The following is a 12,163-nucleotide window of genomic DNA, read 5'->3' on the forward strand; positions in this document are numbered from 1 at the left end:
AGTGATGGCCCGGAGTACCGTCTTGCCTTGCTGAGTACACCAAGCATTTTGGAGGCTAATTTACTCTAATTACCTCTCCCGTGAAACCGAGCGTTTTTTGATATGTCAACACCAAGTATTCCGATGCGATGGCTTTAAGGAGTGTATTCAATAACAAGAGGAGTCTCAAAAACACAATGTATTTATTATATTATAATTAGCTATACGAGTGGGATTCAGTAACGTGAAATAGTAATTCTAATTTAGTCTACCCCAGTCCGAGACTTCACGTAGCAGGGTTTAGACTTCAGACACAAGTATGTTTACCGAAAGCTGCCCGAAAAAATATATGCTATATTATAACCTACCTACTTGTTAAATAAATTTTAACTAACATATAACTATAGTATAGTGAATGTCAAGAGTAAGGAACTTATAATAGTAGGTGGTTCTTAGCCAACCCAGCCAGCCAAACAGCCTTCGGTTCCCGGTAAATGTGTAGTGTTTTTGGCTTGGAAGATTGAAGCCCTACTTCCATATAAATATGGACTACTAAAAGAGTATAACATGTTACGCCAACTTGTTTGTGTTAGACTATTGTCTTTATAACAGTTTACTCATGTCAACTGTCAATCGCTGACCACGATTAGTGAAAAGCTCACGCCGAGTTAAATCCATTCATACTATAAAATTACGTCCTCTGGCCGTAGCCATTAGAAATTCCTGAGGAAATAGATGTGTCATTTATAATTGTTTATTGTTAATTTACGGAAGTGTAATAATTATGATTGAAGAGGTCACAAAAATCACCCACGTGTGAAGCTGTGGGTTAGTACTTAAATAAATTCGCGTTTGTTTAAGATTTTATTTTAATGATACAAAGTTAACATTGAATTTTGGTGTATAGGAAGCAAAGTCTTCACCATTCCATTAGTCAAGCTAAAATGTAGGCGCTTTAAATAAATAATAAAACTGATTATAAATTATTACATAAAACCCTTTAATAACATCACAACAAATACCAGATCCAACTAAGACAAAAGTTATACTTATGATGATTTATTCAATTCATACAATTATTTTCGCCGTTTCAAATCGTCGATGACGTACTCATAGACCAATTCCTTCGAGTCTCTAGCCCTAACGAAATCTGTGTGTGAAAAATCTTCACGGGCGACCCTTCGGACTTTGCAGTTTGGTATAGTCTCTGCCATCGCTAAGACGTCTTGCTCATCAAGAAGAATATCTCCAATTGTGTAATGCATTGTCATATCAACTGTGATCTTACTTAGGTCGTACTCTGGGGGTGTGATACTGCCGTATCGGAAAAGGTTTTGCAAAATGCCGTGGTCATAACTTCTGAACGATTTGTCGCGAATGTTCTGTCCATAGTGGGCGTATTGCTTCACGGCAGCTCCGTTAATACCGGCCTTTGCGCGAGACATCTCATCCTGTAAGAATATTATACTTTATACATTAGGTATTCTTTTAAGAGTAATGTTAAAGTTTGGCGTTCCATCTGTTGTTTTTCTCTTTGTATATGCACAATTATAGTGAGGAAACCCGGACACTGCAAACATATGTCAAACACGGAAGACTAATCACATACTTACATATATCAAAGATATTATTTCTCTCATATTATATGTCTCGTTTCGTTATTTATTTGTAATGAGCGTAGTATTGAGGCAACTAGAAAATCATTAAAAGTTCTGATAAGGACCTTTAATGACCTTTGCGGCCTTACGTGACTTCCTTTACTATGGTAAATGTTTTGTTTTTATTTGAACGGCTTTGCTACGCACACTATTCGAACCTTTAACTGATTTGTACAGGCGTTCTTTTGATTCGCTAATTGATTGATTGATTGAAATATAACCATAGAAAACGTACCATAGCTTGTTTGATTATTGATATTAAGTCCCACAAATCATTTTTGGGCAGAATGTCACTGGTAGCCGCCGCGTTGACCAAATCATCAAGATTTGATTTCCCATCGTCAGACGGACCTAAGATTTCCACGTAGCCTAACCAATAAGTTAGAGCCTGAAAGAAAATAATAATGTTTTAAAAACGTTATCCTAATAAACCAATTTTAACACCTAATTATTATATGAATCCTATGTCGCCATTGGATAGTTTGATTTCGTCTTTTGGAATCTATATATGTCGCAGTAAAGTAGTTAAATCAAAGAGCTAATTGAATCTCTAGACAGTTAATTAAAAATCGATATTCAATCAAGTCGCCAAAGTTCCGTCAGACAAGTGACTGAATGAAACGTTTAACGAGTTTCCAACAAGACTAACCTAACCAAACCATTTACAATAAAGCAAAAGCAGTCAGACAGATAGTTAAACATTTTCGACACTGCTTTATTTAAATCAAAATGCTAGCGACTTGATTGAATATCGATAATTTTATTAACTGTTTAGAGATTTCTTAACTCTTTACTGCGATATACATACTGATTTCTACAATCGCCTCTCAAACCTTCAAATAATAGGAATTTCGATTTACACATAACGCCCATTTAACATTCCCGTCCATGCGGGATAATGTTAATGTCCATTCCAACTTGCGTTCATACACAACACTAGTAGTGTTGTCGTAACTTACGAAACATGAGCAGCCTCCTCAGAAGGTGGAAGATGTGGAGGAAGATGATACATTCATTAGAAAGACCATACATTCATTAGAAAGACCATACATTAACTTACTCTAATCACATCAGTCCTGGCGGCAGCTTGAGCAATTAACCAGCTCGGGAAATGATCCTGATATCCAACTCCAGCGAGTAAGTGTGCCGATATAATTTTTTTATTATATTCCGGTTTCCTTGAGTTCAAAATTAAGAAGGTAGTACCTCCTTGCGAATGGCCAACATAGTGGAGTTTATCCTGTCCGGTATGTGATAGAGCAAAGTCTATCATACGTGGAAGATCAATTAGGGCAATTTCTTCGAATGTATAATCCCAGAATTGGCGTTTTGTTGAATCGCTATCAGGGTCCAAAAAGAGATGGCGGCGCGAGTTCTCTACACCTCTGGAATTTCCCAACCAGACATCGAAACCACGGTCGGCGAGGTTGTAAGCTGGAATAGATATGGCATTTGTTAATCGTCATTAAGTGTCTCGGATATGTTTAATAACATTTTTATTTGGTGCACTCATTATTTTGACACTTAATAATATACAGTTGCTGTATATTATAATACTTTTATCACACCAAGAAATTCTTTCATAAAATATTTTTGTTGTAAATAGAAATAAGTCAGTAACCATAATAATAATTTAATTTTATATTTTATCTATTAATATCAACACGCGTTTTTGCCAAAAAGGTAGACAGAGATGACGGATCGATAGTTGCTATACTCCTGTCATACCTCTCTCTTTTCGTCCACTTTCATGAAATTTACCATGCATGTTTGTCGGTTTTAGGTACTTTTAACATGGCCCTTCTTTAGTACCTCCTGGATTTGGTCCAGGTATGTACGGCAAGGCCTAACCAACGCGACTTCACCATCCACGGTCTAATTTATCCGTTCTACATGGCTATAACAAGTTCTTTTATTGAAAGACTAAAAGTTTTTTTTTTAAATATTGCTACCATATAGTCTTAGACGTAATTGACTAAGTGAGAGGTTCTGCCAGCTCTCTCTATGAAGGTGTCGGTAATATTGATACATACCAAGACTGTTATCAACATCAATTCCAAGGAAGGCGTTTGCAGAACTTTGCAATCCATGCTGGAGGAAGACTATGGGACGACGACGGAAGTCAAAGAAATCTTTTCTGCCGCGAGGAATTCTGTTCACTTGAAGAACGTAACCATCTGATGTGATCAAATCAAAGTATTGTGATGGGTATCCATCCGCGCGTATTCTTTCATGCTGAAATTATTATTATATTAGTAACAATGTTTTAGTACGCACAATATTTAGAATAATAGTCTAAATAATTTGTAAACTTATTCCCTGATACACATCTGACAATGTCGAATTTGTTACCATAACCATATAATAAATAAAACAAATGTTATATTTTCTTTCCTTAATATCATGATGTTCAAACATAGTGTCATATTAGTAATCTTATTCAAATTACATACTTACAGTTGAAAGTTTTCTCCTATCTTCAACCAACGTTGAACAAGTGTGTACACACACTAGAAAAATAACCAAAGACAGTTCCCGTATCATTGTGTAAACAATTTTAAAGTGAACTCCTAGTTCGACGTATTTTTATAAAATTTCTTATCATAATTAATTTAATTTATCTATTTTTAACTAATCCGCAGTTGGCGTCAGTCATGATCAGTACTTCTACTAAATCAAATCGCTTTTCGAGATTTTCACTGATAATACTTTTCATGTTGTTTTATTGAAATAATATGATTAATTACTGTTTAAATAGAATTTGTTTTCTTCTTTAGTCGCGTTATTTATTAATAAAGGTTGTGTTGGTGTTGCATCTTAGATTAGAAGAGTGAAATGCATCTTACTTTGTTTCCCCTGTCTTTGAAAAGCCTCATTACATGTGTGTTACCAAGACCTGTCAGAACCTTAACTTGGTTGATCTACTGATGAGGGGATCGGCCTCGGGGTCTTGTTATATAACTTATGGTATTTCAAATCAATCGGAAAAACATAGTTTATGTACGACAGCATGTTAACGAAATATTTGTCAAAACGAGGAGTTCGTTAAGGTGAAATAACTTTACCCGACTTGTTTAATTTGTAGATGAGTTGCTTTCGAGAGCATATACATCCATGAGAGTTTTGTCTCTCTGTACCGTATTTGTTATATATACCAGCATCATTGTACGCAGAATACGAAATTCCACCCGTACCAATTCGACATCTGTCATTCCACAACTGAGCGTTTTAAGGCATTTTGCCGCGCACCACCTGTGGAACCAGCTGCCCACGGTATAACCAATTCGATTAAGGGTCCTTCAGGAAAAGAGCGTACAAATTCTTAAAAGGCCGGCAACACTTGCAACACTTCTGGCAATGTGAGTGTCTATGGGTTGTGGTATTAATCGTGTCCCTTTGCTTCCTGTTACATAAAAAAATCATTTAAAGCCTGGATCGCTCGCTTTATCACAAATTTCATCTTTAAAACTCCATCCAAATCCGTCCTCTGTGTTGTATTATTCATAAAAATTTAACCTTAAACAGTGTGACTTCTGACACGAATGCTAGATTCGCCTGTGCCTAATAGATTAGTAGTTTTATAGAGGAATTAGAAATGGCTATAGTCGGTTGCTCTGTCGGTTAACCATCTAAGTTAAGCAAAGACATGGAGTATATATCAATAGTCTTAGATATGGTAAAACTATATTGGGAAACGTGGCCTCATATATCGGAACAAGTCAAAAAATGTGATGTCGAGATCTATATTAGAAGAGTGAAATGGATCAAATATTAGAGTATAAAAATGTACGGCGGGCTAGTTTTTAGACACGATATAAAACATGCGCCGGCGCATTAATTTTAATTCAAGCGAAGCCTTCTATGCATTTGAATTTTTGAGTATACAAAGAAATTATACATACATATATAAATAGTCAAAACCATTTACGACGACTATGTTTAGAACAACATACCGTTTATATTGACCAAAGTTAAAGGTCCCGGTGGGTAAAACCGTCATCGGCTGTTACGACTATCGGTTTTTACGACCAAATATGAGTAGTCCCTTCGATATCGTAATAATAATAGATTTTGTCTGTATATGTATAGTAGATTTCGTTTATAAGGACAATGAAGGGACCACTTTAATTTTGTCGTTACATCCGTACGTCGTTACAAGCAAAGATATAGACACCTACTATGGGTAGAAACACAGTTGATAACCAGAACCAATTTGTAACTGAACCATAAATTTAACTTGGAAAAGTACACCCTTATCTAGCTTAACCAATATCTATTAACAACAGGTAAAGGTCTTCACATTTACTGATTATCTGTGTAATTGTTTTTCATCTTTGTAATCGAAACAGAACTAATTTGAGTGTACGACCAGTCAGGCTCCAGAAGATAACACACTCCATATATGGAAATTGTATTGGTTTTTGCAACAAACTCCCTAGCAAAATTAGAGAATATTCACTAAATAAATTTGAAGCCCTCGTTAAATGTAAATTAATCAATAAAGCTTTTTATAAATTTGACTAATATTATAATGATTATAATCCTTGGGATTGATATGCTCCAGTTCAAACAATTTGTATGACTGAAAACTTAGCGATTAAAACTGAATTAACTTAATTTTCTGACGTATAAATAAAGTTATTTTCAGTTTGAGTTTAAGTTTAAATTGTAAACACAAGATAATACTGTATCTTTATCGACCGACTCCGGTCGCAATATCTAGATTTATAGGAACTTGTTACAAATGAAATGTTAAAAACAGTCGCTATACCCGAACTATTTTACCCGTTTTACCCGTTTTAACCGTTAGAATTAACGTATAAATGATCTCTAGAACAAAGGTTGTAAATTAAATATCTAATTTACCAAAAATCAAACGTGTATATTTTGACGTTACTACTACTACTTACCCCTACTTTATAAATATAATCGGTCTAATTGCTTTGTTTTAATAGAAGTACTCAACACAATTTGACAGGTCAGACTTTTTGTTTTTTTATATGGAGGTTCTTATTACACTGTCTGGGACTGGTATATATAAAAACACATTATATAAAACTATTTATTATAAAATCCGTTATTGTCATAACGTACAACAGATCTGGTTTTCAAACATTGCAACGGGTTTATTCATTTATCTTCGCCGTTTTAAATCATCAATCAGGTAATCGAAAACTAATTCTCTCGTGTCTTTGGCTAGGAGGAAATCGGTGTGGGAGAAATCTTTACGGGCGACCCTCCTAACTTTGCAGTTAGGTATTGCCTCGGACATCGCTAAGACGTCTCGTTCATGAAGGAGGATGTCTCCGAGAGTGTAATGCATTGTCATGTTAACTTTAATATTCTTTAAGTCGTATTCCGGAGGTGTGTATCTTCCATACTTCAACAGGTTACCAAGGAGGCCATGGTCGAAACTCCTGAACGATTTATCTCGAATATTTTGTCCATAATGGGCGTATTGCTTGACTGCCGCTCCACTTAAACTTTCCTTTGCACGGGAAATCTCTTCCTGCAATGCGTTTAGTACAATTAAATAAGAATTTACTTGTGTTTTTATCATAAACGTTAATGGCCCATTTCAGAATATAGTTATAAAACAAACTTATTCATGTACGATTAGTAGACAACCAGTAACTATACTTGATGTAAATTTTTATAACAACGTGTTATCAACGAATGATGTAACCATTTTTTTTATATTATTTTGACGTTTACATTAATATTTATAACGTCAAAGGCAGTTTAAATTTTATTGGTAAAATACGTAAGTCAAACTTACCATAGTCTTCATTATTAAATAAATTAACTCCATAAGGTCATTATTATTCTCAGATATTTCCATACTATTTAGTGATTCAATTAATTCACTAAGATTTGGCCTTTCATTTTTTGGTGGTGCTAAGATTTCTACGATGCCAAAGAAAGTTGTCAGAGCCTGAAAAATGGGTATATGTGATTATAGTAACAGTCATAAAACATTGAAAAAAGCAAAAAATGTAACACATTACGTACGCAAGAATAACGTAGGTTACGTTGAAGACATTATAAATTTAAGTTTTTACATTTGAGCCCCAAATAAATTATAGAATTGAATAACTTTTTCTTGTGTTTTGCGCCTATTTTAAAGTTTTCAGGAGAAGGATCAGCCCTTTTATATCCACCAATCCGAAACAATCCATACGACAGGTTAGAAATTTCTCGCTTATACTTTTTCGACATGATATTTTATATCGACTTTTCGCTCGTATAATTCATCTAAACATGGATAACTATATATTCTATGTTTACTTCTTTAACTTTTACATAATTAAATAATTGAATATATTAATTTAAAACATACTAGAATATCATCTGTCCTGGCCGCAGCTTGAGAAAGAACCCAGTTAGGAAAGTTGTTCTGGTATCCAACTCCAGCTAGCAAGTGTGCAGATGCAATCTTGTTATTGTATTCGGGTTTCCTTGAGTTTAAGATCAAAAAGGCAGTGCCTCCCTGCGAATGACCGACATAATGGAGATTCTTCTGACGTGTGCGAGACAGTGCAAAGTCTATCATATGGGGCAGATCAATTAAGGCTATTTCTTCGAAAGAGAAATCCCAAAACCGGCGTTTGGTGTCGTCGTTGTCAGGGCTCAGGAAGAGATGACGACGGGAGTTTTTCACACCTCGTGCATTTCCTAACCAGACATCGAAGCCACTATCAGCAAGGTAATACGCTGAAAAGATCAAATGATGTTACTTTATCAACAAATACCACATGGTCTGTAAATATATGTATTGTAAACAATTTTATTTTTTAATAAATAAAATGTTTGACATTGTTTCCCGATTTCGTTGTCCATTACGGAGAATAAGCGGCGAACAGACGGCTCCCTGTTAAAACAACTGTTACAATTGCTAGAAGATTATGAAGGAATTCAGTAAATTATAGTGACTTAACTGGAACAGGCTAAAATATTTATATAAAAAAATGCCAAATGTACTATCTATCTTATAAATATTCTTGCTCCCTTTCTTTCTTACCTAGACTGGAGTTAACGTCGATCCCCAGGAATGAGGTAGCAGAGCTTTGCAGTCCATGTTGGAGGAACACAACTGGACGTTGGCGAAAGAAATCTAAGTAATCATTCTTGCCCCGAGGAATTCTGTTGAGTTGGAGAATATATCCATCTGATGTTATCAGATCATATTTCTCTGATGGGTATCCATCTTTTCGGATTCTGTCATACTGGAATTGATTAATTTAAACTGTTATTAAATATTGATATCAGATCGTTTGAGACTAAATTACAGTTTTAAACGCCTTTAAATCAATAATTTCTTTATTAATATTTCAATAAAACTGTTAAGGAAATAGTTATCGACTGTCGATTATTATTATCCTTATAGATTGCGATATAACGATAATATGTATATCAAATACTTTATATTATATACCTCCTGCTGCGAGTTAAATTAAAAGTATTTAAATAAATACGCCGAATATCTCCATTCGAAAAAATCTAAACATCGCCATTTCTAAAGTGTTACAAACTCACTTAATGTTCAGTCTTAGTAACAGGAATATTAATTAAATCACGTCATCTAAGCCTGTTGTCAGTTGCCAGGAAAAATATGTCAGTCAGTATTTGCTTGTCATCTGTTAAATATCTTATTTGCCTTACTTGTTAAAAAAATACATCAATTCACTATAATATCTATAAAATTTTATTTAGACGTCACTTTTTTATATACATAGTCTTTGGATTTAAGTAGCAACATGTTTTACCTTTTGTAACTATTCCGATTAGATTGATAAATCTACGGAAATGGTAATCAAATTATCGCGGTTTAGAATTTAGTGTGATCACATAATATATCGTAAAACTTTTATCTGTAATAGATAATAGTATATGGGAAATGACACGATATATGGCGCGATTATTCTAATCAATACAATCAAGTGTTTGTTGTTTTAAATTGAATATGAAAGACGAATTTTATTTTGGCTAAATAAATATATAAGCGTGTGGTTTCTTTGAAAATATGAGTCCTGTTTATTAGTTTCGCAGTTACTGAATTCAAAATCTTAGACTTTATGTATTGAATTACCAAGTACCAAATGAGTTATGGTGTGGGTATATTTATATATATGTGTTTTACGTTAGTCTTGTCAAACTCACGTATAACTACTTGATCAAGTTCTACGTACAGCATGATATTGCTACGGCATATCGTAGCAAGTTTAGTCGTAGCACCATATAAACTGTTTATAGATATATATTTATATTTATATATATACTTCAACCTATGTAGCAAGATCTTTATTTTTTTAAATATATATATTATGTTTTTCTCTCTACCCTATTATGAAAAGTAATATGTTACCTATGTAATTGGAAATTGTAATACTAGCATTTAAAGATTAAAATATCTCTAGATTGGCGTAAAATCCAAATAAATTTTATTCGAAAGCCGTGTTAATTAAAAATCAAATTTAGTCATTTGTTTCTAGATAGTTTTTTGTTTTTGCGATATGTTGGCGCCATGAATAAACTGAAAATTCGTACATATTTCGAATTTGCGTTCGTCTACGTGGAAATACCGCTGTGCAAACCTAACACGGTTCTTTATTGGTCGAATCGTTTTAAATTGGGTAATTTTGAGTTGAACAACGAGCCTCGCCGTTAACCATTGTCGACAACAAAGAATTCAACGTGATTGCTGCATTCCTTAGAGTTAAAACAACATTGAAGCACTTGCGTCAAATCGGAAAGATAAAAAAGCTAGATTAGTGGGTAACACAGGAACTAAGAGACCAACACGTCAAAGCATGCGTAGCACTACTGAATCGGCATAGGACCAGACTTGCACATCACAGCTTCATACAAAATGGTACGACGGAGCTGGTAGATATGTAGAAGTTAGACAACTCACCAACCAAGACGCGCTAGACGCTCTTTCCCATTGTTTCTACGACAACGCGCGAGCTCACACTTCACGACAAATTATCGCAAAGCTACAACACTTTTAGCTAGAAGCTCTCCGTCACCCGCCGTACTGTATTTCACTTTTTATATTTAGATTTTTTTAACTGCGAATTATTTCAACACCCTATATGCAGACTTCTACAGTAAAGTGATGAATAGACTTCTCATACAAATTTCCAATAAAGACGTGTTGTTGTAAGGATTTGCATTTACGTTCTTAGGATTTATTAATTTTAAACATCTACCTATGTTACTTAATCTATTTCAGATACCTTAGAACAATTTTATACTTACAGTTGACAGTTTACTCCTAGTGTCACCAATAGAGGAGCATATGTTAATACAGATAATAAAAATTACAAATGACAGAACACGTGCCATTGTTAACTCAATTTTGATGATTTCTTTCTCCGTCATACCTTTATAAAATCCTTATCATAATCCTATGTAGATAAATCAAAAGATACTATCTATTGACGATAAGTCTTACTGCGACTTAATCCATGTGAATCCGGTGCATTTAATAACTGTAAAGACAACTTTACAGTTTAGTCAGATATTTGCAAAATATGTATATAAATACGTGATAAAGTCAAGCAATTATTTGATTATCATTAGATAATATACAATTGAAATGATTATGCTATTGAGTGTTTTATATAATCTGCGAAGTCTCTGTGAAATCGTTTTGTTTTATGACGATACCTCATTTACGGCTTACGTAATAAGTTCGTAGTGTTAGTTCCTACATCAGATCTTCAGAACCTCAAAACCCCGAACTCCCTAATGTCCTTTAATTATTTACCTAACATTCTCCTTATAGCATCAACTCACATTAAAATTTCCTCCGATTTAATTTCTTTGTTTTTATTGAGGTATTAGAATACATATTAAATAGTTATTTAGTTAGTTTTGTCTAAATATCTTTCATATGTTCACTTTTCATTTTACCTGTACCTTACAGGTAATAAAAACCCTTTTTGTTATATCATCGCCATGCTTCATTATAATCCGATTTTATGGTTAAGATATATTGATTAATGTTTGCGTTTGATACGCCCACGTTTATCCAAGTCTCGGCCATGGGCAATGATTAATGGTCGTACCTGTTAGGTATGACCGTATGTTGAGTACATAGATACTAGATGGTTGCAAGCCTTCCACGGTCCGCTTCACAAGACACTCTTTTGCGAACTAGCGACCTGTGGAATTGACTCCCGGTCTTCCCTGGGAGATACCCATGTACAATCATTTTTCGTGGGTGCGTTGCCGGCCTTTGACGGAGGAGAACAAATTTGAATAGTTGCAGGTCGTATCTCTCAGGGAAGACATGAATCCACAGTTCGCTAGTTCGCAAAAGAAAAGCCTTGTGAAGCCTATGGAAGACTTTTAACCTGTCAGGCCAAGACTTGTTGTTTTACCTCGAATTCTTAAACCAATAGAAAAGTATGTTCTTCCTAAGTTATGACATATTTTATTGTGAGGTGCGCAACTGTTTGTAAATATTTGTAATTAGTTCGTCATTGCTTTATTTTAGTGTTTTCGTAAATAAAGGCATT

General features: G+C 34.3%; 2 protein-coding genes across 3 annotated transcripts in view; one reads left to right on the top strand and one right to left on the bottom strand.

Moving 5' to 3' along the window:
* LOC123714103 (syndecan) overlaps nt 1–12,163 on the top strand; it is a 226,714-nt gene that overhangs the window by 125,821 nt on the left and 88,730 nt on the right. The window lies entirely within an intron of this gene.
* Nucleotides 876–4,209, bottom strand: LOC123714098 (lipase 3-like). The gene is made up of 5 exons (XM_045668226.1): nt 4,095–4,209; nt 3,671–3,872; nt 2,698–3,071; nt 1,873–2,025; nt 876–1,430 (listed from the first exon to the last, which is right to left on the bottom strand). Exons 1-5 carry the CDS (start codon nt 4,179–4,181, stop codon nt 1,056–1,058), a joined length of 1,191 nt encoding a protein of 396 aa, XP_045524182.1. The 5' UTR covers nt 4,182–4,209; the 3' UTR covers nt 876–1,055.

This window comes from Pieris brassicae, chromosome 9, assembly GCF_905147105.1.
Source record: "Pieris brassicae chromosome 9, ilPieBrab1.1, whole genome shotgun sequence".
In the NCBI taxonomy this organism is placed as follows: domain Eukaryota; kingdom Metazoa; phylum Arthropoda; class Insecta; order Lepidoptera; family Pieridae; genus Pieris; species Pieris brassicae.

What these genes read in the sequence shown, in the direction of transcription:
- LOC123714098 (XM_045668226.1), bottom strand. Translation starts at nt 4,181, where the DNA reads ATGATACGGGAACTGTCTTTGGTTATTTTTCTAGTGTGTGTACACACT. An exon ending in ATAGGAGAAAACTTTCAACT is followed by an intron (nt 3,873 to 4,094) that starts GTAAGTATGTAA and finishes TAATAATTTCAG; the next exon opens with CATGAAAGAATACGCGCGGA. An exon ending in TGATGTTGATAACAGTCTTG is followed by an intron (nt 3,072 to 3,670) that starts GTATGTATCAAT and finishes TATCTATTCCAG; the next exon opens with CTTACAACCTCGCCGACCGT.